At 41.9% G+C, this 27,879-nt stretch overlaps 1 protein-coding gene across 1 annotated transcript in view; it reads right to left on the bottom strand.

Moving 5' to 3' along the window:
- Positions 1 to 4,836: 4,836 nt before the first annotated feature.
- Positions 4,837 to 27,879, bottom strand: part of SPATA16 (spermatogenesis associated 16) — an 84,455-nt gene continuing 61,412 nt past the window's right edge. The window contains 3 exon segments of the mRNA XM_010573090.1: positions 4,837 to 4,953; positions 18,332 to 18,412; positions 22,897 to 23,061. Coding sequence (XP_010571392.1) covers positions 4,837 to 4,953; positions 18,332 to 18,412; positions 22,897 to 23,061 — 363 coding nt within the window.

Below are 27,879 nucleotides of genomic sequence, written 5' to 3' on the forward strand. Positions count from 1 at the left end.
CGTTTGTACAAAGACAAGAATATGGCAGCGTCTGAAAAACAAACTATTCCAGGTCGTCGTAACGGAACCAGCAGAGTAACGTTCAGAAAATCTTTACGGGCAAAAGAAGCTCATGTGAAGCCTTGAGATGAGGTCTTTTGACTACAATTCTTCAGAAAACATATTCTGATACTTGCTTGTGTAACTCTGTGTCATTCATGACAGTGTGATCTTTCAAAAAAGAAATTGGAAGATTTTACAAAGACGTATGGAAACCCAGGGAAAAGGCCAGTTGCTTTCACCAGGCAATTCTGAAATTCCACTGAGACCTACCGTGCCTCATTTTCTACATGTGCCTGAGACGTGTGAGATGTGCCTGCCCTGGTAGTCTTGGTGAATACTGAGATAAAGCTTTCTGCAGCTGACAGCCCACAGGATGCGAAAATTCCATCATTTCCTCTCTTTGACTAGGAAATGACTGGAATGACTCAGCCGGTGTAGTTAGTGTAGCATGTGTGACCTTTTTGAAGACGACTGCCGTATGGAGCTTTTTCGCCTCTACTTTCTCCAATTTTCCTTTACTCAAGAATGACCAGCTTCAAAGAAAAAGTTCACCGCTCTAATTGAATATTCTCCATATTGAGAGGGGTAAAAATAAACATTCTTCTCGGTTTATTCACGCATAAACTAGAATCATCCAAGTGTGACATCTGAAAGGAACTACATGATTATAATCTGAAATGAGAACAAAGTTCATCTTGTGCGATTTCTTATTTTTTCCCTGCAGACTTCGAAAGAGATTGCAGAATCTTAATACCCATTAAAGCTCAAGAAAGCCAGGGCTGTGCGTTCCTGTGTTAACCTTTTTAGTATTCTGCTGGTTAATTGTCCGTCCGTTCCACCTTCTCCTCCCAGGTTAATGGGGTGGTTAACGGGGGAGGACAGGAATGGTTGGCCAATCACACCACAAAGCAAACTGAAAAGGTCAAAGTAATGCGCTGTATTATTCATGGACTATGCCTTGCCGAGGTATCTTAGATCTCATGTCTTCTCGTGATGAATTGCAACAAGGACAAGAAACAGCCCAACATGAAATTGGCTCTTGTGACAATGATTGTAGTTCAAATGGGGAAATGTAAAACTGTGGCTTGCTGTTGCTCTGGTTTTTGAGATTAAACAGGTGTGATCACATCTAGCCGCTGAATAAGCAACAGGTTACATTTGTACAACTTCTCAGCTGGGTTGTTAGTATAATACAGTGTATATGTATATAGATCTTTCGTATTTTAGCCACGGACTTTGTTTTGGAAGTACTGTCTGGTGCCTAATACCCCTCCGATGTCTTCTATGTCAGTAAACTCACGATTATTTTATGGATTTCTCAATATGAGAGTCCTTTTGAAGTCGCATTTTGTTTAGAAGTATTAATACGCTAATTCCTGAGAGGCCACCTAGAGAGGACCTTAAGATAGTTCTTGTTCTCGGGAGTTTGCAATCTGTATAGTCAAAGTTGAAGGAAAGCTTGATGTAACTATTCTTTTCTGCTTCACCTTTGATGTGAAACAGAGGTAGAGGGAGATATTTGCAGAGGCAGGAGTGTGACTGAGGTGTTCCAAATTATTTTCTGAGTACTGTCCTTCTCATTGACTACAGAGGGAGATTAGCAATAGCAGACTACTGATTTAATCCCTCGCAGAGGATGCCATTAGTGCGTGTCCTCTTTTAGTCCCTACCACTGGATGTCACGACTGCATCTCATCTTCTTCTTCTGGTGATGTGTTTAATTTGGTACTTTAGCTGTAGACCCATTCTCTATATCAGTTTGACTCAACCTTGTATTTTTCAAGCGTTTGTTACCATACCCCTTTGACAGAAGAGCCTTCACAAATAGTGAAAGTGAAAAATGTTTTTTTAAGACCAACCGCTGTCTGGTCTGCCTTCTCTGAGCTGTAATTAGTGTTGTAACCCAACAGTAAACATATACCTAACACCTGAAGGGGCTGACTCTGCTTGTGCTCGTTGTCCCTTCCAGGGATTAGTGCAGACATTCTGGCATTTTCAAGGAAGCAAGGATTGCAATGGCAAGCAGAAGAGTTACGAGGCAGTCTTAGGGGAGAGGGTATTTATATCTCCCCTCCCCCTTCTTTAAAGTGGTATAGTGTTCTTTGCTTTTCATTGAGTTGTTTCAACTGACATCAGTTGCCTGGGGCCAGTGAACCTAGCTGTCAACAGATAAATCATTTTTGTGACAAAAAAATTCTGTAATGGAGAGAAACCAACCCCCATCATTCATTTGGAAACAAGTCTTTGAAGGAGAAGTGACCTAAAAGTGGAACTCTTGGGGAGTGGTCTCAGATGTGTCCTTGTGTACGGGCCTAAAATAGCCACAGCGACTATGGGCCAGGCTGTTTTTAATGTGCCTTAACAAAAAGGAGGATGAGGAATGAAGTCCAACTCGTAATAATGTTTCCTGAATGAGAAGAGCCATGGTGTATGTCATCACCCTACAGAAATCGCCAGCTACGAGGCCAGAGAATCATTATAACACAGTCTCCAATTTCTTCAAAAGGCAAGTTAATTAGTAGTATGTGTTTTAATTTTTGTAGGTGATCCTAGTGAATCTCATGCTTTAGAAACTATACTGTATGCAGCAAGCATCAGAAATCCCCCCCGCCACTTCTTCTACCTTGTCGAGCCAAAACGTGGTATATTCACGGAGTAAAGTTGACTCTCAAAGGGTCCTGAATAAAATACTATGCAGATCTGGGCCTGGGAGTCTGTGCATTACAGATGGGTATTTTTGGAAAATAGCAATGCCCTTCTCCATCACAGAAGCTCCTTTCATGTTTGCTCTGTGTTGTTTCATGGCTGACTTCATCTCCTGACAACTGCTTTAGTCTGGGGCTTTCTGGAGGCTAAAGGGCTCTGTAGCCAGGTGTTGGCCTAGATGTTTCCAACACTTTACGGATTGATTTGGGCTGTGGCCCCTCTCCTTCTCTCTCTGTGGTGTATTGATCTGCAGCGTAACACAGGTTTTCCGCCCTACCTGATTTCTGAAAAGTGAAATGTCACGTCTTATCTCGGATCTGGGTCTCTGGCAAAGCTCCGTGATGAGGCTGGTACATCTTTCTCAGTGCGCTCGGCTCAACTTGTTCATGTTGCACAGACAACTGTTTTTCACTGGCAGTGTTGCTTTTTTGTTCCCAAAGATCACCCGTTTTCAGCGCACTTTATTCTTTTTCATCATTCTGGCTAAAAATACCCAATTTTGCATTAAATATTGCGGAATTGTAAGCCACCTTGCATCAAATCAAGAGTATTTGCTTAAGAGCCTCATGATTTACCAAACTGTGTGTTGTCTGTGACTTGATGATCCGTGGGGAGCAGTTTTTCTGATTTAGTGTGTGTCTGCTCATCAAAGATGGATGATTGCCACTATGTGTCATAAAACTTCATCTGACAAAACCAACTCCATAGCAAAATAATGCCATCTCCGAAGGGCAATAATTCTTCGTTTCTCTGTCCCACATGTTTAAGGAGCTCAGGCTAGCTCAGATTTTCTCAAAAAGATTTCTTTATACTTACTCTGTTAACAATGAACAAAGGACCATCAAAGCTTTTGCCAGTTCTTTCTTAGTTTTCAAAAATCTTTTATGAGGGCCTAGGAAGATGGTCTCTAGAAGCTAAAAATCTGTAGGATTTAGACTTCTATCTGTGATAAATAGAGGATGGGAATTAAGTGGCTAAATACCTTTGAGGTCCTGGATTTTTAATTAAATCTTAGGGCTGGGGAGTGGATTTTTCCTTTCTTTCGATCTTTTTGTTTTCAAGTCACCCTTGAATGAGAAAACGTCATGAACTGAATGCTGTTTTCATAGGGTGAGGTTATTTTCTTATAAAGAAAACACAGCGAACAAAAAGGAAACGCCAGCCTTAGAAGAGACTGCGCGTGTCAGCTGGGGATGCCTGTCAGACGCCATCTGATAAGGTGATCTCTATTGAAAAGTAGGTGCGTTGCTTTGCTCACTGATGACAGCTCTCCGGGGATTTGGGAACCCGTGCTCCCTCGAAGACCAAAGCGACGTAAGATGTGCCTACACGACAGACTGCTGCTGTGGGAGTGCAAGACGTGTCGCTGATCCTTAACCAAGAGATTTGCACTGGGGAAGGCAGGTGCAGTTATTCTCTTCCCTGGAGTGTGTTTGTTCATTTTTATAAAAACAATTACCAACCAGTGGGGGGGGGGGGATGTCATCCTTAGGGCACAGACAAGAGTGAAGGACTTCACGTTCTTAACCACAGGGCAACAGCTGGGCTCTCTCTCTCTTTTTCTTTTTTTTTTCCTTCTCTTTTCACAGCATTGTGTCTCTTGCACTTGTAGCTGTCGCAGCCGTAAGGTGCATGATGCCGCTTTTCACCTATAGATTGTACCAATATCTGTACTGTAAGGCATTAATCTGGAAAGAAGGCAATGTAAGGCTGAATTCTTCTGAGGATGGAGGGATCCTTGTTTTCAGTGCTGCTTGGGCGATAATCAAGCCAGCAGGATTTTATAGGCTTTGGATGCAGAATATTCTCAGAGCAGAAGATACAGGCCCCTTTTTGGCGGGATGTTACTATTTAAATAAACAAGACAATTTAAAATAAACCTTTCACAAGGCATTTATTCCATCCAGTTAAGACTAATGAAGTGCAGGAGTGTCTTGCTAAAGACAACCTATAGTGAGGGGAAGGCTCATTAAATGGAAAGGTGGTTTTGTTGACCTATCTATCAAATATCTACAGTGTTAATTTTCTTGTTTGCTGTGTGACCATGTCTTTAGGGCTGGTAAGGGACAGTTTTGTATTTCCTGGTCTCTAATGTTGCTGTGTACTTTGAGTCCTCTTCATTTTTTCCCTCCTAGCTGTTCTCAGCCTTTTGTTCTTTAAGTAATTGTCTTCTACTTGGTATAAGTAGTCTTCAATTAGTCCAATCTGCAATTATAAAGAAGTGGTGTCAGAAGCATGTCCCTTGCCCTCTATAGAAACTTCAAAAGCTTTTGTAGTTAGTTTATTTCAAAACTAATTGTCATCAGAAAGAAAAATACATGAAGGCACCTCTCATACAATTGGCTGGAGTAGCAGTACCTGATTGCATAATTTTTTTTTTTGTCCTTTTCTATTTGGATTCAGTTACTTTACTGCCGTGCAATAGACTCTTTCATTGAAATCTGTACATTGAAAACGGGAATTTATCACAACTCTGTCTTTAAATGGCATTGAGAAACAGCCACTTTAAAAGGAAGGGATGATGAGGAAATTAATCTCAGGCAAGTTTTTCTTGATAAGGAAAGAGAACAGAAGCTTCTGGCATTTATATGCCGAAAATCAACACATGGAGAAAAATGAGTATTCCACACTGCTGTGGCAAGAACCATTTTTCTATTAAATCAAAATGAAGTTCTGAATAAATATGTTTTCCCATGAATATAATACACTAGAGAATAAAGTAAAAGAATAGATGACCTCAGTGTACCCCCAGAATAAAAACGTAATTATTCTAATAGAGAGTACATTCAGATAGACACATCTTCCTTGCAGGGGTGACTTCAAAGCAACCAAAAATATAAATTAATAGTGCTGTGTGCAGGTACTCTGTAACTACCAGGCATTCATAATTTTATGGCTATCTTTCCCCATACCTTACCTTTATTCATACCCTTTGTCAGCTTTTGCGATACGCAGCGTTTCTGTAAGGTGAAGATGAGAATCATCTCCCTTCGCAATGAGTTATACTCAAGACCTAGACCCTATATAATACGAGGATCTAAAGAATCAATCTTCCAATTGCGTTTTAAGCCGAAATATTTAAAAAAAAAAGAAAAAGAAAAAGTCTGAATCTATCATCCTGACACGCGTTCAGCGGAGCGTTGCTTCTTTAGGCACAACACAGAACAGCTGACTGTGAATTAATCTGAGCGTCGCTTCCTATTGTATTTATTCATCTATTGAGCTGTTACTAAAGTGCTCCTCAGCTTGGAGCCGGGCCACGCGCTCTGGCCATGGTTTGTGTTGGTAGGGGCGTGCGTGTGTGTGAGAGAGGAAAAGAGGCAAGCAGAAAAGTTTATGGGCAATTACATCTGGCTCCCTGGGGTGCCGAGGGCTCAAGAAGGTCTTTGGGAGAGGAGCTCTGCCTCCTCCTCCCCGCGAAGCGTGCGGGGGTGACGTTTTCAGCGGGTGGGCTTTGCGTAGCACCGCGCGCGATGCCACGGGAAAGAGTTTTCTACCGCGCTGGTGAACGTCGATGGGCGCTTGCTCTTGGCCTTTGCCAAGAGATCCATCGCGAGAGGAGCGCGGGGAGGTGGGGGCTCTCTGAAGGCAGCCTCGCGGGCTGGCTCCACTGTGACATGCTCACCATATAAACGTGCGGAGTATTAGAGAAAGGAATCATTATGCTAGCCTCATTTTTAAGAAGCTGAAATAAAAGCTTAGGAAATCATTGATCTGGCCAAAAGCACACGGGAAGTCTCAGAAAGACTAATCACCTAGTGCCAAGCTCCAGTCCAGGGGCTTAGCCATATTAAAAACCACCACCAAACCCCCAAGACTCTTCTGCAGCAGACCAAATTAAAATGTCTACGTAAGTTTCTTCTGCAGATAAAAGTCATCTTTTCTAGTTTGGGGGTAGTGCTTGCATTTGAGTGAGCACAAAGGGTGGTAAGAAGAAGGGAAACGGGTCCCGGGAGATGGGTAGGGTGTGGGATGAGGGCAAAGGGGGCACCAGAAAAGCCACAAGTTTTACAGCGGCTCCTTTTGGACCATCCAGCGGTGCCCGCGCTGCTGGTGATGCCCCCAGAAAGCCCCAGTGGAATGATGTTCCTGTCTCAAACCATGGCTCGGCTGCTGTTATGTGCTTTTCATGTTTATGGAATACCTGTCAGCTCCAGCCCCCAAAATAAGTTCTAATATGGCATATCAGGGGTGGAAATAATAGTTGCTTACATAATTGCAATGTTACTGACACAGCTGATGAGTTGATGATGTTATTTGCGCAGCAATGATGGCATTCAAACCCTTGCCGACTTACAATTACACTGTATGCTCTGAGCCCTAGCATGATTTAAATTACCATACGAACACAATGAAAATACAGTCTCTTGACAAGATAAAGGAGCGGGGGGGGGGAGAATGGCTTAAAAATCTCTTTTTCGTGGCTGCAGTGTTCAGTAGTGCTTATTCATGGCTTTTTAGCTCGAACATTTCATTTTAAGAAAGTAAATTGGAAGCGTTATGTTCTGCCTTTTGGACTTGATTTAAAACCTCCCTGTGCCCGCTCTTCTGCTGTCAGACTGCGGTAAGCCACCTTTGGGGCTCTCATTGGGAAATGCAAATTTTTTAAATCAATAGCTTCATTTTTTTTTTCTCCCCCCAATAACATTAAATAAGAATCCGTGTGGACGGGAGTAGGTAGAAGGATGCCGTTTGTAGCCAGCCCAAACGTGATTAGTGCTACAGCAACAGCTGTTGCAGGAAAATGGATTTTGGAAAAGACTTGTGACTTATTCCCAAGCAGAGCAATAGCTGGCTACAGACTGATGCTGAGACTGAATCCCAGGGCTATATAGCTGAACCCTGCAGCGCCTATATAGCTAAAGCAGCCCTGAAGCCCAAGCGAAGAGCTCTGCAGGACTTGGCTCGCAGCAGACCATTTGCTACTGGTGTTGCCAGTGATTCACGTGAGGTTCATTTTGGGCCGGATCCCAACCTGCGCAGAGACCGATGACGTTGGGTCAGTCCTTCGCGCTAGTTGGACTTTGGGTTATGTTTCCCCATCTCTAATCCCCTGATGCGCTTACGTCCACGTGTGCCACGGTCTGTGCGTGGGAGGTGGTCGGCAGCGTCGCGTCCCGTCTGCAGGGGCTGTGCTCAGCTCTCGGTAGCCGAACTTGCTGCTTGACACCCTTGGAGTGAAGTCCCTTAAATACTCTCCTGAGCATATGAAACCACTCTTCTTCCATCTACCCAGCTCTACAGTGTCTTTAAGGTCTTTTTCTCAAGTGCCTGGTGACCTGAGAACTTATGAAGACAAATTGGGCTTCAACCTATTTTTAATCCTCTGCTGCTATGACATCTTACTTTCAAGATATCCTGAGTATTTGCCCCCACAGTTACTCCCAGCAGTGCAGTGGCAGCATTTCTACTTTGAATCAATGTCTACAGCCCTGGCCCAGCTAGAGGCTGCTCGGTGCACTACTGCCCATCTCTTCAAGTTCCTCCTGTTTCTTCCTCATTAGCTCCCGATTTCAGGCTGCTCCTGACCCTATTTCTTTCGCTGGATTTTTGTCTCTGTCTTTAGTCTGGCCCCTGCGATCAGCTGGAGGGAGCAGGGAAAAAAAGGGAATGGACAGAATGAAGACCAAATGGAAAGAGGGAAGAAATAGAAACAGAAGATACCTTTAAAGCGAATTACATGCTTGGTCCACAGCACATCCTTGTGGTACCTATAGGTGCTTTGGGATCAAGCTAAGCGGAGAAGTGTAGGGGTCTGAGGGCAGAAATTTGAAAATGAACCAGGTACTCAGTAGAGTTTATTCTGTGCTCTTTACGTTCATATTGCATTTATTTTGCATTGCCCCAAAATTCTCCTTTGTGCTTCCAATTCTTGAATCGATAATATGTTGTGGCAGGTATCAGTGGTGGAAATTGTTGATTTGGGGAGGGGCAGAACAAAAAGCAAGGGAATTAACACCGAGAAAGCACCTGGGCTTCTGCAAGAGTACGGATATATACTGTTGGCATTTCAACTGTCCGCCCATGAAGCCCACGAAGGTACCTGGGGAATCAAAGCAATGGGCCGATGCTGGGTCTGCATGCCTAACGCTTAGGGGAAATAAGTTAGGATAGAGAGCTCTCTAGGCTGGTGGCTGAACGAAAACGGGAAACGGGACAAGAAGAACAAATTTGTTTGGCCCACCTGAAGGAAACGACGCTATTTTTTTAAGCCAGGGGAATGAATGGGAAGGACAAAACCTCTGTGTGTGTCCTCAGAACAAGAAGCTGCTGGCCTCGATGGCACAGCCTTTGGTGTGCTGCTGAGACACCAGCACAGAGCTGCGGCACTGACAGGCCTTGTCTCAAAAGTATTTCCATTCTTTTATTCCTGGGGAAAATCAGCCGAATGAGTGAGGTTGTGTCTGCCTTTCCTCAGTGCCACACATGAAGGCATATTTATTCTGATGTGGAGTGAGAAAGTGAAAAGCAGAATTAGTGCACCAGAAGTACCTGGATGGACTATAAGTCAATTAGCCTGCTCTGAATTCCAGTTACGAGTTTGCTGCGAGAAGAAAACAATCTGTGGTCCATGCGAATACTGAGGTCATCAGCCGTTCTTAACTGAAATGGTTTTACATCGTTCTCTACGGTTGGGCAGAATCTGTAAATACTTATGGTTTTGGTACGCTTATCTAATGCAGTTTGTCTGCAATGAAAACAAAGAGCTCTTTGCATAACTGGCAACGCAACAGGATTAGCTGGAGGGATAAACTGTGGAGGGTCTAATCAGGTGAGGCAATATATGGTTTCCCTTTGGCTTAGGATTTGATTTGGACCTACGGGAGTTTTTGAAAATGACATTATATGGAACCACACAAAGATAAGGAACAATACAGGTCTTGTTTGGAGCATATAAAAATATTTCTAATCCTGCCCTTTTGTACATGTTGTCCGGTGATGGATAAAGGGGAGAGACTTGCTGCTGTGAGCATTCTGCCCTGCTCTCTGGATGCCATCCTGATTGATTCGCTCGCGGTGTGGAGGGATATGTAAGCAGCATCGCTGGCTGCAGCTGAATTACAATCATCGAAAGATTTCAGTGTAAGGGGCCTCTGGGGGTCATCCAGACCAACCTCCTTTTCAAAGCAGGGCTTTATGGGAAGTTCATATCTCCTTTTCTGAAAAATTTACTGCGTTTCTGTTAATGCCCTACCAGTCGCTTCTGAACTTGCCTGGATGTGTCTGGTTTTGCCCTGAAACACCACAAGGCAAGTATATTCTTTGCCCTTCCCATGCACTCATTGGGATAAGACATCCCACATACGGTTCCTAATTCCACGATATGTACCAACTACAATGAGGGAACACTGCGGTACTATCCATCATTCAGCGTGGTTTTGTCCAAGTCCTGATGGGCCACAGATGTCACGAAACTTGTCAACCTTTGCTGCAAGGGGGCCGTTCCAAGGAACAGATGTCCGCGTTTGATGGCTTACTGACTGTCCAAAGGAAGCTTCGTGGCTTATCCAACAACGGGGTAGCTGTTCCCGTCACAAGCTAACTTGAAAGCACACATGCCTTTTAGAAGATCGGCATGAATTTGAATACAAATGCAAAATATCAGCTATAGTACCTGCTAAAGAGTTTAGAATCGAATGAGAGAGAGCCAGGATCCTACAAGGACAAACTCCTGTAGGAAAATAACTTTGTTTAGAAAAAAAATAGAGATGGCTAAGCAGCAGACTCTGTAAACTGTAAAATCGTAAAAGTATGTCTCACATGGATGCCTGCATATGCATTCTTTATATGCCTAAACATCCGAACTTCCTAAATCTCAGTACAAATTGGGGGAGTCGCTCTCAAATAAGAAACAGGGGCTTTTGAAAATATAGGCAGGAGCTATAAATAACATGTAACGGCAAAAAGGATCTTCTGGCATACACAATCTATTTTTATTACTTGGGAGCTAGCAGTAAAAGAAGGCAAATGAGCGGCCTTTAAACACGAAGTACGTCTCAACATTTTCCTTTGTCCCCCAGAGCTACTGGCTAAAGCAGACTTTGGAGTGAATATGACCAAAGAAACAGTACTTGAAGGGCCTACGAGTAAGTAGGGATGGCTGTATACAGTGTGGAGGAAAAGCTGAGCGTATGCTTGAGAAAAGCTACCAGTATTTTAATAAGAATGAAACCTCAGTCTGTACATTCCATTAAGGTCAGTTAGAACAAAGATTGCTCAGTATCTGGAAAAAAAAAAATCATGATTTCACTGTTTGTGTGTTAAGTGAAGTGCATTTAGAGCTGCTATGGTTGCTTTTGGAAGGGAGTGGGTTTGCACAGTAGCAAATGATCTGAACTGCCACGGGCAGGCCAAAGTCACTTCCCTATGTTTGTTTGGCAATGTAACCCGACTGACTGCGCAACTCTTGCCTTGGACCTGCTTCTAGAAATGTTCATAGCTTCAGATGCCGATGCCAGAGATAAATATGTTGTCCCTCATGCTCCATTTCTGTATTTTCACATGCCTCATTTGTATGTATTGCCTTTCTTTAAAGAAAGAAGTCTGACAGACAGCTCCATTGCACATTTCCATCGTAAAGGAATGAGTTCAGTGAAACACTGAAAAACGGTGTTTGCCGGTAGGTTCTTAGCACACTAGCGAAGCTCCAATGCTAAAAGCAGATGGAGGAAAGAGTGTTTGTTGATGAGGAACTGAATAAAAATAATATTGATGCTGGTGATGAATTATACTTATTAACTACCTTACAACTCAGACAGTCCTTTTCTACTTTATAAGCTCTCCTGAAATCACTGTCCAGCGCAGTGTTTGCTATGAGCCGTCTTGTTGACTCATGCTATTTTTCACAGCAGTAACCATACCTGGTAGCAAGTGTTTATAGGGCTGGAGACCCTCTCTGGTAGAGGGCAGCAGGTAAGCAGACTCCTCATTTATAACTGACAGCATGATTAGCAAGGTCTGGGAAAATGTTGATCTAAATCCTTACGTGGGGACTCTTAATGCCCGGAATTGCCTGCCATTTAACTGTCAGGCGGCTACAACCAGCTATGTTATTCTAATGTTTAGGACACTTACTGCTCAATTGCTAGATTTGCTGCTATTTAAAATTATTCCAGTGACTTATTGCACCCTATAGCTTGGTGGAATAGATCAAAGCCTTTTTCATCACAAAACACTCCTTCCCAATAGCATTAGCAGTGTTTTGTTGTAGCTGATGGCCTAAGCATTATGGGTGTAGATGATACTGGTTATTAGACCAACCGATTTAGCTGTGAAAAACCATGCTTTTATGTACAGAAACTTTCCTTCTGTACATAGAAGGCAACAGCAAACTTAAAACTTCCTGCATCTGCTTCAGGCTTGAGTAAAACCTTGTATGCCCAGAAGCTCGCTGTTTCTTAGTAGTCATAGCCTCTGTTTCTGTATTGCAATGCTGGTCTAGCTCTGGTCAGGAGGTATAGCTGTTTAGTGTGTGGTCACTAAAGAGCTCAGCTCTGTAGTAGATGCTGGTGTCTGGAGCGTGAGTAATAGGCAGGATGCAATTGCTTCTTCCAGTGAGGCTGAGGGCCAGGTAGGCATCTTGCTGGGGCATTTTTTTCTTTTGTATGCAAGACCCAAAGAACCAGAGACTCACAAGGGCAGGAGTTGGTTTTAGGGACCAGGAGTACTGGTAACTGCCAAAATCCCATTGTCACCTCTCTCTTACACAAAGAGCTCTGCGAATGCGGTCACACTTTTATTGTCCCTACAGTGGGGCTGAATTTATTAATGGGACTTTTTGCTTGCCTACGTTTCTTTTATATCGCCTCAGATTCAATGGGGCAGATCTCATTTTCTGCTCACATGAACTCTCGTAACTTCCTCTGCCTGGTCTGAAAACTTCGCTCAGTGCTGGGTTAGAAACCTCTGCCACAGTTACTTCTTGTCCCTCTCGAGGCTGTCGCCGATTCAGAGTTAATCCTTTCCAGAACGTCTTAATACGTGTTCTCTAATCTTAGCACGAAGCCAATCTTTCGTTAACTCTAACAAAAAGTTTTGCATTTCTATCTGGTTGCTCTGCTCTTAGTTTCCTTCACCCTCAGTCTACCTGAATCAGTGCGACTGACATCATTTTGCTTTTGCATTTGCCCTTTTCTGACTTCATTACACATAAGGCATTACACATTAGACTTCCACTCCTGTTCCAGAAAATGCGCTTTTCCTCAACTTTCCCATCCTTTGCTTTCCCTTTTCACAACGGGTCCATGCGTTCATGAAACACGCGGCTGCATCGCAGCCCCAAGACGTGAACAAACCAGGAACTAATTTCCTTCTATTAATTCAGGAATAGCCAAGTTGGAGTGGAGAGAGCGCACCAAACCGCAACGGCTTCTGAAGCCTGCGCACTCTGAGAACAAGCGCAGTTCCCAGTGGCTGTGGCGTGGCCTTGGATGACTTTACAAGACGTTACAAAGTCATATACATCAAATAACTGTTGTAGTAGCCAGCACAACACTATTCAGCAACACGTCCCCTTTCCATCAGCATACTATGAATCTCCCTCCTTGCTCCTCTGGCTGACCGAAAGCCTAGCAAGTCTATGGCCCTTTTCCATGGCTTGATTTTCAATTAAGAGATAATGTCAGTGGAAGAGCACAGTTCATCAGATAGTGTTCCCCTGCTGTTGCAGAAGGCAGAGATGTAGTAGGTAGAGGTCAACTACTGAAAATCTGTGTGCCTGGCTAAAAGATTATATAATATGTCAGGCTAATTTTACTTCATTTCATATTCACATATATTAGTGCAGCTTTTGTTATATGCTTATCCTTATGTAAGTTACATCTGTTCTTTTATTCACTCATCCATGTTTGCTCTGCTTTCAGATTTATGAAACAGGCATTCCACTGAGCTCAGCAAATGATGGGCATAATAACTTATCTAAATTGCAAAGTACGTGATGCCCTTGAGGTAAACTCAGATGTGAAGGTTTTATGAAGTGTCTCACATGTGGAAGTGTAGGGAAGTGTTTATTTGCCAACTCCTGTCTCTCCTTTGGCTGTTCAGATGATGTTAAGAGGATCCTATGAAACTGCTATGAAAGCCTAGGGGCTAAATGGAGGAGAAAAGTAGAACTACATTATTAACTTCATAGGGGAAGAAGAGCCATACTGGCACTTGCACTTATATGGCTCTTCCTCTCTTTGGATGTCAAAAGTTTCTGGCTGATAGGCTCTAAAGTATCTATTTATTTAATGAAATGCCTCTCACTGTAACAATATTGTGGGGCTTTATTAATGAAGTTACTCTTCTGCGATAGGAAAGTAATCTCTTTTCATTTCTTTATTTTTTTTATCTTACGAGACTGCCGGGAAGCAAAGGCCCTAGAGAGGAAATGGGGACCCTCCCTGCCGCTTTATGTATCTGAGATACCCTAAACCCCTCTGCCTGTCTGTAGCTGCTGTGAAGTCCTGCAACGGCCACGCAGGGACCTGGTTCCTTGAGTTACTCGGGGCCAAGCTCTACCACGAGTCCCAGCATTCGTGTTCACGTTGGCCGTCACCTCCATTGCATGGGAGTCTGTCGGCAAAGCGCCTAGTCGATAACGGCCAGACCTGGCTGTCCCCATCTGCTTAAGACCCAGTGGCTGGACCGAGCTTTGTGGGGCCGAGCTGAATTACCAGATTAGTTCTCCTCAATCTCTCTTGGAAGTTTTCTGTTCATCGCTGCTGACCCTTGGGCATCGGAGGTCATTGCTTAAACAACTGGGCTAAATCAGTCTTGTTAAAATAATAAATTCAAATGTAATTTGAATTAAGCGGAGAATTTGCACTTTAAAATCCAGTAAGCAAAAATAAATTTCTACCTCTGTTCACTGGTGAAGACTTAAGCCTCTTTAAAAGAGAGGGTTTGATGCCCTTTCCCGTAACATTTCCTATAGACTGCTTTAGGTGGGCCTTTCATTCATAAGGGTGGCTTCAGAGAAATCCATTCTCAGGTAATGCTGACGGTGTGATATTTAAGTACCTTTGCAACTCAACCTATAACACAATTTGGACAGAGCCAGTAACTAAAGAAAAAAAAAAAAGGAAGGTGGTAAAAAATTTTTTTAGGAATGCCCATGGTCCTGAAGTAGACTGGGACTCGGTCCCTCCGTTACTTGCTTGAAAGGTCTTAGACCCAGGTGTCTGTATCCCCAAATCCCTAATACAAAGCTCACATTTCAGCCAGGGGACTGCAAGGAAAAGTGTTGGTAAAATCCTGGAGAATAGGGATATTGGGAGACTGACCCAGCCCATTTTTCCTGCCTCCAAGGCATTTTCCAGGGATATCTAGTACATGGGTAAAGCCTCTGTATGAGGATGGTTCTTAATCTCCCAACATAATCTAGGATGCCCTTGTGGCTGGAAAGTCCATAGCCCGGTAATACTGAGAAAGGCATCTTCTGTGCAGTAATGTTCTCTTTTCTCCAGCTAATTACAAGGTCATTTTTCACTTCTTTGTATTTAAAGCTTCCAAAAATAATTAGCCCATTTGATAAATTAGATGGCTTAAAAACATAAATTTGTCAGTGAATTGGATGAGCAGCGCAGCACCCAAACCACTTGAAGCTAAACATATATTACTACTTTGTCAGTCCTGTAAATTCAAAATTGCCTAGATTAATTTCAAACTAATTTGATAAGCCCTCCACTGTGACAAAAGGAGAAGTGTTTGGGTGTCAGGCTTTGTGCCCTTCTGTGTCAGATCTCAGCCTGAATGAATTTTTTATGGCTGACTCTAGAATATAAAACTCTGAAAACAGTGGTTTGTAATGGCAATTCTGACAGACCCTTTAACCATTTGGAAAATAGGCACTGCTATAATTCTGCTGCATTAGAGAAAAATTTTGAGTGCTTTCATTAGGTGCAACAGCTGTTTCTATTGCAAGAGCCAAACTTCATTGGTGGTAGCATAGCTGTTCAGCTTTCCAGAGTTTTGCGTTTATAGCTGATTGTATAAACTCTTTTATGTTCTTTTTTGCTTTCCAATATATGTAAATGAATTCAATAGCAAAAATACAAATAACTACCTTGTAACTAGATCGGTGTGAAGGTTCTTTGTAGGCTCCTACAATCAGCATCATGTGATGAGCGAACTGAGAAATACTGAGTTTTCTGAAACTGTTCTAGCACAAGTGACGTGCGGTAATCCACACCACATCAATTTTTAATCATCAGATTTAATCCTCCTTCCTAGTAATGTGTTAGAGTTCTTTAATCTAGCGTAACATTCTTAATTAGAGCTGATTTAAAAAAACACAACCCAAACCAACAAAAAAACCCCAAGCTCCCTGACTGTTTTCCTGTCTCCTCTCTTTAAAGAGAATTTTTTCCTAAGAACATGTTGAATATTGCTAAAATGAAGTTTTGGAAAAAAGTAAAGTAGAAAAATATTTGATGATGCTTTTCATTTCTTTGTTCTGATATAATATAGAAAAATATTTTTGTATTATGAAACAAACAGTGGGTTCTGCTTGGAACAAGATGCCTCAAATCAGTTATCTGAGTTGTCAAAAATGAAATGCAAAACTGTGTTCAGAATGCAAACGAGTTTTGAAGCACAAAAATTTTACAATTGCGGAGAGCAGATTTTCATGGATTCAGTAAATTTTGTTCCCAAATATTGAATTATGCACAGATTCATGTGGCATAATGTGGGACACCAGTCCAATTTTAAATGTTAGCTTGGTTTCCGTTAAGATTATACTGAAAGTAAAAGTATCCAGAGAAATATAAAGGGTGTACATACATATATATGAATGCACCGAAAGAAAATACTGTGCTTTACAATGAAATATTAGCCACTGTCTGTTGAAATATGTGGGAATCTTTTTGGTACCACCAACAAACTTTTAATGAGCCTTTAATAAATATTTAGATACCTGTGTACTTGGTCTAACTTACAGCTGCGATCCTTTCTCAACAGCCTCTGAACTGTGGTTGTTCAGAGTTGTGAAAATCGGGCTGGCTATTCAAACACCTAATTGTGGATTAAAATCCTGACTTTGGGAAAAACTTTGGAAAACTGATATTGAAGCCTATTGTCTGAAAATGGGAAGGATAAGTGCTTGAGAAGTACAGGGACTAGGTTATTTGTAAATATGTCATTGACTCTTTGCATTCATCTAGTAATCAATGTTTATTATGTATGGCAGGAAATACATATGTAATTGTATAAATATATATATTTCATATCATACGTAGTGTTTGTGTTGCAAAAGATTCTCATATGATCTGTAGGCAGGTGTGAGAGTTTTAGAGACTACCCTGGCGCAATGTAAAAGCGGTTATGAATATTTATCCTTTGTTTTGCCTCACGAGCGTTTGAAAGAGATGAAACCCAGCCTGCCTATAATTTTGGGCATCTAGGGTTTGGTTCCTTTCTGAAAACATTCTGTACTTGGAGAACTTTATTAAGAGCACTGATCTGACAGCTAACCGAGGCAATATACCTACTCGGATTTTCTCTCGGAGGAGATGCCTTCTGAAATTTTAATTCAAATCACTTGGAAATACGGACTTTGAAAATACCTTGACCCGCCACCCCTGTGATTTCTGTCAGACATCTCTGTCTTACTTGCTTATCCTGGTTACACTGACTCAGTGCAGCCAGGGTTTGGGTTTTCAGTATCTTCCCTGAGATCTGTCTGTAAACCCTAAATCCCGACGAGGGCGAATTTCAAGTCCCACCAGTGCAGAATTTCAACCCCTCTGTTCCCCTGCCTCCCACCGCAGCCACAACCCAGAGCGAGCGTCCGTCCGCCTGGGATCTGACGGAGCCGTAAGACGCAGGATAAGACCAATCCTTTGAACCATTAGTACCATTTTCCCTTCCTGGTGCTGCGTTGCTATCCTTTTGTTCATAAGTGGCTGAATGTCGATGGTGTTGAATGCCCAGAGCTGTGATTTGCTCTGGCTGGAAAGACTTTGTAAAAATGTAAGATACTCCTATTACATCCCAGTCTGACCGATTAGTCATTACATTGGGTCAGATTCATCTGTACAGAGAACCAACACAAGACTCTCTGCAGTTCACAAATCCTTTAAGAATTAAATTGACCGGTTGCTGTGCAGAGACTCCAGAAAGGCATTTACATGTCTTTTACCTCTCACATCACCAAAGCCTTATCTGAGCTCCACTAAGGGACCTAATTTGTTGGGCTGAATTTTATTCCCCAACAGCTCCCCTCCACACCCAATTAGCACAAAATCTCATATGACAAAGATGGAAAAGAAGTATAACTATCAGCCAAAAATAAGCTATTTGGGGGGGGGGGGGTCGGGTGTTGGTTTTTTTGTTTGTTTGTTTTCCTGTTTGGTTTTTTTTTTTGTATTAGATAACCACATGAGACTATTAACATGGACAAAGATCAACCATAGGGGCTAAAGCAAATAATAAATACATATTTGTGGTTAGTGCCTAAGCACTAACGGAGTTCAAGGCACGCAGTCAGATTTCAAATGGCACCTACTTTCTTTTCTACCTTTTGAACAGATATGACTCAGGTGGACATTTACTCCCCAAGGAACAGTATACTCTCCTGCCCTTTGCTGCAGGTTTTTACCTTCTGAATTTTATTCCACACACGTCCTTTATCACTTCTTCCTTCAAGGGTGTCCATGGCATCTGCCATTAGCGACTGCAGCTGTGGCACCAAGATAAAAATTATCAGTGTGGAATTCACACAGAAATAACTTCTCTAAATACACAGATTAAAACCTAATTAAAAAATCATTTGTACGCTGATGATTTTATTACTCATCTTTCACACAATGAGCACTGCCACCTCATCTTTGCTTCAGCCATTACACTGTATTATTGTGGATATAAAATACTTAACAATGGGAAAAAATCCGCTGGAAAATTTGTATTTAAGCCTATACGTTTTAATGCAGTAAATGTTTATACTTAGTAAAGGAAGACTTGGGTTGTAAAGAATAAAGGCTCCATATTTCTTTCTTTAGCTGTCTGGGATATTCTGTGTTGTACATGAATGCTTTTTAGTAGTTTCTCCCAAGGCTAATGTATCATAATTTAAAGCAGCATGTAAAACCTCACAAGAGGACAACACTAAAGCTGAGATGCTTTTACTGTAGCTGGAAGTATCTAGCTCATTTTCCCTGCTTTTACTATCCTTTTTCTTTGGCAAACCCTCCCTTCTCCCCATCATTCAGCATAACGGAGCATAAAACCAAGGCTGACAATTTCTAGTGTAAACTATAAAAAGAAGCTGTAAGAAAATACTTGCTAATCAGTCCTTACTGTTAGAGGGAAGGCTAAAATTCAGGTTAGTTGTACTATTGCCTCGCTCCAGACCCTTCCAGGTTAGTCACAGCATTGCCTCGCTGTGCGCCCTTCCCAAACACTTCAAAATGTTTCAGTTGCTTTTAATTCAGTAACGGAGAGACAAGGGTCGGATCCAGGGTGTCCTTCCGTGAGCAGCCCTTGGCATTGGCATTTAGGAACAAACTGGGAGAAACTTGTATTTAGTATCTGTGATGTTGCTGTGCTCTATTAGGTCTGTTCCAGGATGTTTAGTTGGTGAAAGTGAATGCAAACAATAGGTTTTGATGCCTCTTCCCAAATTTGTTACTCATTACGAGTAATTGGACAGTGTAAGAGTAAGCATTCGTGTTGTCTCTTCTTTCTGTACCTAGATGGGCAGCCGTTTAATATAAGTACATAAGCTGATGAAACTTAAAACATCAGTGTTTAGGCTCATCTGCGCAAGATATAAAAATGCCACCTTGAGATTCGAGGAGCAGATCTGTACTTCCTCAAGTTTACCTTTGCATTCAGGTTTTTGAAGTTAAAACTTTTTGTCCGTGTCCCAACAATGGATAAATGATGGAGGAATCTTCTTTTGAATCTCTAAATAAATTTGCTGTGGTCGGTTCCAGCCTGCTTTCTCTGTGCTTGTGCAGCCATTAAGTTGAATCTTATTGGGCCAAACATTTGATGAAAAAATTTTTTTTTTTTTTTTTTTTTTTGTCATGCATCAGTATTCATGAAAAACAAAACTGCAAATTTCTGCCTCTGACTTTAATGCAAAAGGAGTCAGAACCTGTCAGAAATTTTCCATCACAATATTTCTATGACAGATAATCTCCTTCTATGAATCCAGAATAGACACAGCCCAGAGATTAAGGGTATTAAGGGCAGAATGGGCAAAGCACAGATCCTGTGTCAAACCAGGCAGAGGAGGAACCGGTCAGGGGAAGGGAAGGATTTCTCCATCGCTTTTCTTGGAGTGATTTTGTCTGAAGAACTGGTCGAAGAGCACCCAGCGGGGCAGGGACCAGGACATCAGTCTGTCACCCCTAAGGGGCCGCTCCGACAGCCCAACCAGGCTGGAGGTTTCACTGCTTTGGGCAAGAAGTTAAAACAAGAAACCTTTCCAATTAAAATATCATTGATATCGATACACACCAGTGAAAAGTGCCCAGCATATGTGCTCTGGTTTTAATTTTTATCACCCAAAGTTTTTCACCAGCTCTATTGGCAGACAAAATGTGCATGCTACAAGAGTGGGCAGTTGGCAAACCACAGTAATTCTCCCAAAGCTGATCTTTTTTGGAAAATCCCCTCCAAGGAAAAATGCTGCATTTTTAAAAATATCTTGTCCTCATTTGATTTTAAATTGAAAGAGATTTCTGCCTTTTTAACAAGCTTTCATCTTGATTTATGATGTACAAATATGGTGACATTGAAATCGTAAACCTTGGAAAGATTTTCTTCAGGGTTTTTCCCCACTTATATTCAACTCTTCAAGCTAATGGAAGTCTTTATTTTCCCAGGGTCTGTGAATAAATACTGATCTAAAAAGGCCTCAGTTGAAGTTCTCTGTGCCATAGATTAGGACTCCATCTATTTAGTTACAGGAAGACATTTACACAGAAGAGTTTATAACTGAAATGCCTTTGGGATCCTTCCTGTATCAGTGCAAATTGCCCTATTATAAATTCAGTGTGTTTTAAACTTTATACAACTTCTACTGTATGTGATAATAAACATTTGGCATCTTTAGCATTTTCTAACTCACACAATTTAACTGCCTTGCTCGGTCATAAAGTCTTATTTCAGTTTTACCAATGTAAAGTCGGAATGACCTCAGAGGAATTACTTTAAATTTTTATTAGTACATGTGAGATTAGAATTTGGCCAGCTCAGTTTTCTTCACGGAAAAATTTAGATATCTCTTAGAAAAGTTGCTGAAGAGCGAGAAGCACGTGAAGTCAGCATGGGTGCTGCGGTTCTGACCCCACGGACATGGTGGGGCTGCCTCTGTAGCATCCATTGAGAGCCGCTCAATCACACCAGTACAAGCCCAGTCCTGCAAATGTGTCATCCCGCCTGGACCCCGGTGAAATGAGGAGGGTGACAGGTAGGCTGAGCAAGCGAGGATCTTTCGCTCGCTCCCTGGATGGTTTGGGCGTGCAGACCCAACGATGGGCAGCAATGTTCTGTGCTTGATGCAGTTGTGATGTGGTAGGGAAAGGGCATAAAAGGAGCCTGTGCCATGTGGGCTGGTGCCACCGGGAAAGGTAAATCCCATTAATCAGTCCCCAGTGAAGTCACTCTGCAAGTTCTTGCTTGCAGTCCTGTGCCTTAACACCGTGGTGCCTGAAGTTTACTAAAATATTCTAGCTGCAAAGCATCTGAGCCTCCATTTGTGCACACAGACTAAAGATATATTTTACAGCAGGATGACAGGACAAAGAAAAAGAAATGAATGCCGAATTAATACATTTTAATGCTCTGGACAGGGTAGCTGGTAGAGATTTTCTGCCTTTATTCTTTTAAAAAACATTTTCATCTTGGGCTCAGTAAACAAAGCATACGTGTTTTGTTGAAAGATTTACAATCTGTCACTTAAATCTCCCAGCACAGACCCTTGTTCTGCCCAGTCCTACCCCTAAGAGACTGAAGGCCTTTGCCTTGGGTGGCCTAGAGCCTCCCCCAAAAAGCTTTCCAGGGAGGTCAGGCTTATGATTACTACATGACAAGATACAGTCAACAGCGTAATAGCCTGTGCCTAATGTGTGATGTACTGAAAATATTGTACCCAAGAGAAAAACCTATCACTGAAACGCATACCAATAACTCAAGACCCTTTAGTCAGCTTTGAAATGTGGTCCTGGTGAAGTTTAATACTAGCAAACTTGCATCAAAAGGAGAATGTCTTTTAATAACACAGTTTCTTTGCAATGTCGTTTCCCTTATCTCGAGCCCAGACTTCAAAGTCTGGCAACCACCTCCTGCAGTTGCAGGCCGCTGCTCGTCTTCCCTAAAGCAAGCTGCTGTGAAGCTTTAATTCTACAGAGCTTAGGAGCTTTGCAGGACTGCAAACAAATGTCAACGGGACTGGCTTTGGGAAAACCAGGAGTTTTTAGTGAACTGAAGTTGGATCATCAAAACTGGACTGCATTTAAATGCAGGAACTGGAGAGGGACTTTTTTTTTTTTTTTCTTTTTTTCCTAGAATGAAATACTTGAAATTTGCATGTACGTGAGCTCCCTCCCCCATCAGAAAACCTGACAGCCTCGTGGAAGAATAACCATACGGTGCTTTCTGATTGCAGCTTATTGATATACTATCAAGCTATTAATGACTCTAGTCTTGCAACAGCCCTGCTAGCATCACTGCCCTCATTTTACAAAGGGAAAACAAAAGCATAGCAGGTAGACTGGTTTATTCAGAGGCAGGGAGCAAGTGGTAGCTGGAGCCAGGAAAGAAAATCTTTTTTCTCTTTTCCCCCCCTCTCCTCTGCTTTAACTAGATTCGGCCTGTTTTGCTGCAGGTGGCTTCTGGTGTTAGATATCTTAAAGTAGCACGATCTGAATAATTGCAATCATTTTCCCAGACTGATTTGGGGAGGTTTGGGGGAAAAGAAGAGGTTTTAAAAATATGCCTACAGATGAGTCATGCTGGTTCTATAAAAGTCATCCTTGCAGGTGATTAGCACCTCCTCTGACAAGGCACTGCAGTAGGATTTTAAAACTACTTCAGGTCCACGCACACGAAAAATGACTTCCAGAGCAAATTGCAGCGCAGTGCTCTGCCCCAGCCCTTCCCTCCCTGGCTCCCTGCCTCTAAAGGCCAAAACAAGTATTAGAAATAAATACTTACCAGTTCGGCATCCTGCTGACTGATGTCCTGCAGGTAGGGAATGGTTGCTAGCTCAGCCATCGCTTGATTAATCACTTGGGACTGTTCCTCGACTCTCTGCAAACGGCCGAGGAAGCTGGCGTAATGCAACTTCTCTATCCCACGTGAACACGCGCAGAGATTGTCCTGTTTTCTCAGCAAAAGCAAGTAGGTTAGAGGAGAGTTGCAGGAAACGCACTTATCCTTTGAGTCCTGTGCCTTGAGGCTTATCATCATATATATTTGTGCTGGTGATACTATAAGCACTATGGCATTCAGCACCTTTAAGATAATGCTGCTGACAATCTTTATAGAGGGAAAAAAAGAGACTTTCTTGCCACAATCTCTCTAGTAGTACTAGAAAAATAAATATGCAGTCGTAATATATGTGAAGGGGAGACAGCAGATAACAAACAGGAATGCAATTTTCTCATTTGGAAGTGGCTTTTCCATAATCCCCTCTGTTAAATATTACCTGACTTTTATGGATTGCTTTTAAATTTTCAGTGAAGTGGTTGAGGAAACCGTGCAGTGTGTCGGCTTATGGCTTGTTTGCAGACTAGGCAAATCCATAGTTTTCAAATATATAACCTTGAGGGACTAAAACCTGCAGAGGTGGTCTCTGATCCTCCAGGCAGCTAGGCACGTGGTAAATTTTAAGCGTGCGAATACAGAAACTCAGCCAAGTGCTTGCATAAAATCTCAGCACCTGCTGAAGTACTTGATGGATGCCAGCCTTACCACCATATTTTCAAAAGTATTCTGGTGCCAAAAATGCAAATAAGCACCCTACTGAGATTTTCAAAAGCAATTTGGCCTAGATTCCTGACGAGATGTAGCCATTGCATATCTGAATGCTCAGACCTTCCGAGTGAAATTTCCATTCATCTAATCAGGGTTTTGAATGTATTTAAGTGCCTGAAATTCCAAGAATTGGCATCAATTTTCAAAACCACTTCCAGTATTTTTAGCAGACCTTTGTTCTAGCACTTACATGTGGTGGCACACTGATGCTGCCGTTTACATACGCTTCCAGATAGGTGATTCTAGGTCCAATCGTATATTGAACGGGGTAAAAGGAAAGTTTTGAATGACATTTATTTTTCAATAAATGGTGTCTTGTTTTTAAAATGAACTTCTCTTGGCAAAGAATCTCGATCACTTGTTTTGATCTTGATCTTGGTTTTGCAGAAATTTGCGCTAGGCAAGCACCAAGTGTTATCAAAATGACTATCAACATAGTTCTTGTACCAAGTCTAAGAATTTAATAACAATGCTGTTCTTGCTTTCTATACAACTTACAAGAATAATAATGGAAAAAAGCTTAGTTTTCTTTTAACTCCAGAAAAATACAACTAATTCTGGTACAGTTAATTTTACCCCTTTTAATATAAAACCTAATATAGTTGTAAAATAACATGAAGTGAAAGACCATGCACTGGAGACCAATGGCAGGAATGCAGCTATAACCTGGGAGCTCCAGATATGAAAACAACTGGAAAAGAAAGAGCTGAGCCAATGAACTGGTATTTCCATCAGCTGAAGGAGAGAATCAGGCACTGTGCAGGGAAAAGGAGCTCTGGTCAGCAGTTCTCTGGAGTATTGCAGATAGCTCCACTCAGCTGTGTTTGGAGAGGTTAATTTAAACCCAAGCATCGTGGAGCAGAGAAGCCAGCATGGTAGGAGATACCTCTTTTGAGAGAAGTGTGGTTTGATTAGTCTATTAATGAAAATGCCAAGAGCTTATTATTCTTCTCAATAAACATAATGCAGGCCTAAATTCCAAAGAGAGCAAACAACCGAAAAGGGAAGGAGAGATAAAAGACAATGATAACAGAAGGACCATTGTGTATAAATAGGTACAAATAAGACTGGGATGGCAATCTAGCTTCTTATAATTCAGGTTGAAGGTCTGCAGTGTGTTTCGCCACGAGCAGATAAGGCGGAAAACCTAACTAGTTCTGAGATGGATTTTACTCAATTTGTGAATAAGATATTAGGTGACACAAAGGTGTATAATAGCAGGTGATTTGACCAGAGAAGCTGGGAGAGCCCTTCCAGGCCTACCTTCTCATGAACTCCTGTTGACCCACCTCTAAGAAGGGAGAGCAGGACAGCTTTGTTAAAAACTGTTTTTATCATTTGATGAGTCCTTTTCTGAGGACCTGACCTAGTATGGGTAGGAGACATCAGCAGGAAAATAAGATTTCTGTGATCTATAATGTGTGACACAGTCTAGTCAGCATGGCACTAAAGCAAGGAACAAAATGGAGCCTCGTCTCCACCTGATCGTGGGTGTTTGAAAGCCAGATAGCTGTGTCCCCAGGTAGAGCTGTGTGCATTAAAATAAGGAGAAGCAATCAGTTAATGAGAGAGAACGAGAGCTCTTATCAACATGAAATAGTCTCACAACATTTTAGATGCAGCAAAAGGTTTTTCCCTGCTATTCTTGAAATCCGCCCAAAACCTTTTTGTGTAAGCACTAAGAAATGAGTATATTGAGTCATCAGCTAAGAAAGCAGGTAAAAAATCCTCCCTCATCATGCTGTGCCTGTTGGGGGCTTCTCCAATGATTAGGAAAGTAAAGGCAAAAAGAAAACAATTCTTCCTCTGCTTGACTCTCCAGAAAAATAAGAGAGCATGCCACGTAGCGATGGGAAACAAATTGGGCGTTTGTGCCAACATGCACTCTGTGGACATAGCAATGCTATTTAAGTTTATAGGAGGTTGGAAGTAAATAAATAAATAACCGACAGTGGGGTTTTTTTTGAAGGGATTAGAGGAGGTTGAACATTGTCAGAGGTGGCGTTCCAGTGACAATGAAAAATGCTGAAAGAGAAAGTAAATAACTGCTGCTGGCAGGAGAAAAAATTCCACAGGGAGCTGAACCACATGATGAGAATTACATGAACTATAGCAGAATTCAAGGGGCTACTAAGCTGCAGTAAAAAACATAACAAAGTGGCCAAGCAATCAGATGAAGATGAAACCAGCTCAGGTAGGCACGGTGAAGGTTAAGTAAAGAGCAAACTTAAATGGAGACTTCAGTGGAAAAGAGTTGATTCCTTTAACAAAGAGAAGAGACACACATTTGAGGAATCGGGTAGCAAAGGAACCAACAAATGCAGTATAAGGAGTCGCAGTTGCATCCCGGTTAGAAATGCAGTAACATATTAAGACAATAAATGATTAAATTATGATGCTGTTACTTTCTGGATGGGCCTCACGCCTATTGTCTGGTATTCCAAGGAGAATTTAAAGAGAAAAGTATAAAACGAGCAAATGATGGACTTTCTCTTGACGCCTTTATTTATAATGGGCAATGTCACCTGAGGTGGGGGGCCTCCCAAAAGAGAGCTTTCCCCAGAAAACCTTTTGCTGCACAAATTCCCTTTGAACTAAAAAAAAAAACCAATCCAAACCCAAAAAGCTGTTTACCCCCAGAGGCGTCTTTGAAAACCTTCCTTCTAGGCGAGAAATAAGGTCTTGATGCCCAAGGATCAGCCCTGTCACATCCTCATTCCTCTGACCTTGGGATGAAAAAGCACCTACAAAAAGCAGACCAGCCTGTTCTGGGTGGAGCTTACTTGCTGCTGCTAAATACCCAGAACTATCAACCAGAGCAAAGATAGGACAGGCTTGCATCACAAAAAGCAGCTGGAGAGCATGTGAGACGAGTGAATCATGTGTCCTTTCTGTATTGAGAATTTTGGGATGATACCCCCACTTTTTGCTTTTCTATATACTCAAGAAAGGAGTCATCCCTTATGCCACTTCTATTTATAAATAAAGTTTAATTGCTGAGTGCTAAAGAAAAAGAAAAGTGAAGTGGCTGGTCAGCCTGGATTTAAAGAAGGATTTGTCATATCCAATACTGTGGCATGTTTAACTGTCAGCTTTAAGAGCACCACTTTGCAAAAGTCCGGAATGCTCCCCAGTAGTTCTTCTTTTCTACCGTAGAGTCTTTACCACTGTTTTTCAGCTCAAAATCTGAATGAAGTTGTGCCTTGCAAGCAGCTCTGTAGTGTATTGCAACGACAAGTGGAAAAAATCCATCATAATGTTTCTTTAATGCCCTTGGTATCCTCCAGAAAAACGTGTATGCTGAAATCCGTATGTAGTAAACACTTTCCCTCTACTTAAAAAATAGACAACAAAACAGCGAGATCTGTAAATGTAAGTATCATGCTGTGAGTCATATGGTAGGTTTTGTTCACCTTTATAAGATGAGCAGTCTAATAAGACCCTCTGGCCACTGTTTCTCCTGTTAAGTATCATCATGTGCCCATGACATGGAACTCTGGCAGGAGAAAGGCAAACTTGGTGTGTACAAAGCAGCAGAAATTACCCCAGTGAAACCACTCGATAGAATAACCACTTGTCAGCGCTGGTAATCTTGACCGGAATACGAGTAGCTAAAGGTCTGACCGATATGTATTTTTTAAGGCAAATAAAATAAACTTTGTGTCACGGTATGTATTTCTGGGTAGATGAGGTTTATGGCGTTTCCCTACCAGCAGCAGATGATGCCGCGCGGGGACCAGACTGCGACATTCTTTCTCAAATGCTTTTTGCTTTACAATAGGCAAATGTCCCCTTGATTTAAATGGGACTGGCTGTTCTTTCTGAAGAAGGGGGACTGATAGAAAATGCTTCACTTTTTTAACCTTTAACTTCATGTCTTACCAACAATGGTGTGTGTATAAATCATATAATTAACTCTAGGTCGTATAGCTGCAAAGCTGAGGTGGCAAAATTGACTAAGTGTTGCCATAGCTTATCAAGCTCCGCTTCAGCACTGAGATGTTTTTGTCAAAAAAATTCTGATTAGGACAAGCATTTTGGATTGTATGTTTTCACCTGCAAATGGAGAAGAGGGCAGAAAGGAATGTTTGTTCTGTTAAAAAACAGATATATTCTTTTATCTTCTTAAAGGAGGTGGTAAAGCTAGAGTCTTTGTATCTC

Source organism: Haliaeetus leucocephalus, unplaced genomic scaffold, assembly GCF_000737465.1.
Source record: "Haliaeetus leucocephalus isolate CR32 unplaced genomic scaffold, Haliaeetus_leucocephalus-4.0 Scaffold362, whole genome shotgun sequence".
NCBI classification, from domain to species: domain Eukaryota; kingdom Metazoa; phylum Chordata; class Aves; order Accipitriformes; family Accipitridae; genus Haliaeetus; species Haliaeetus leucocephalus.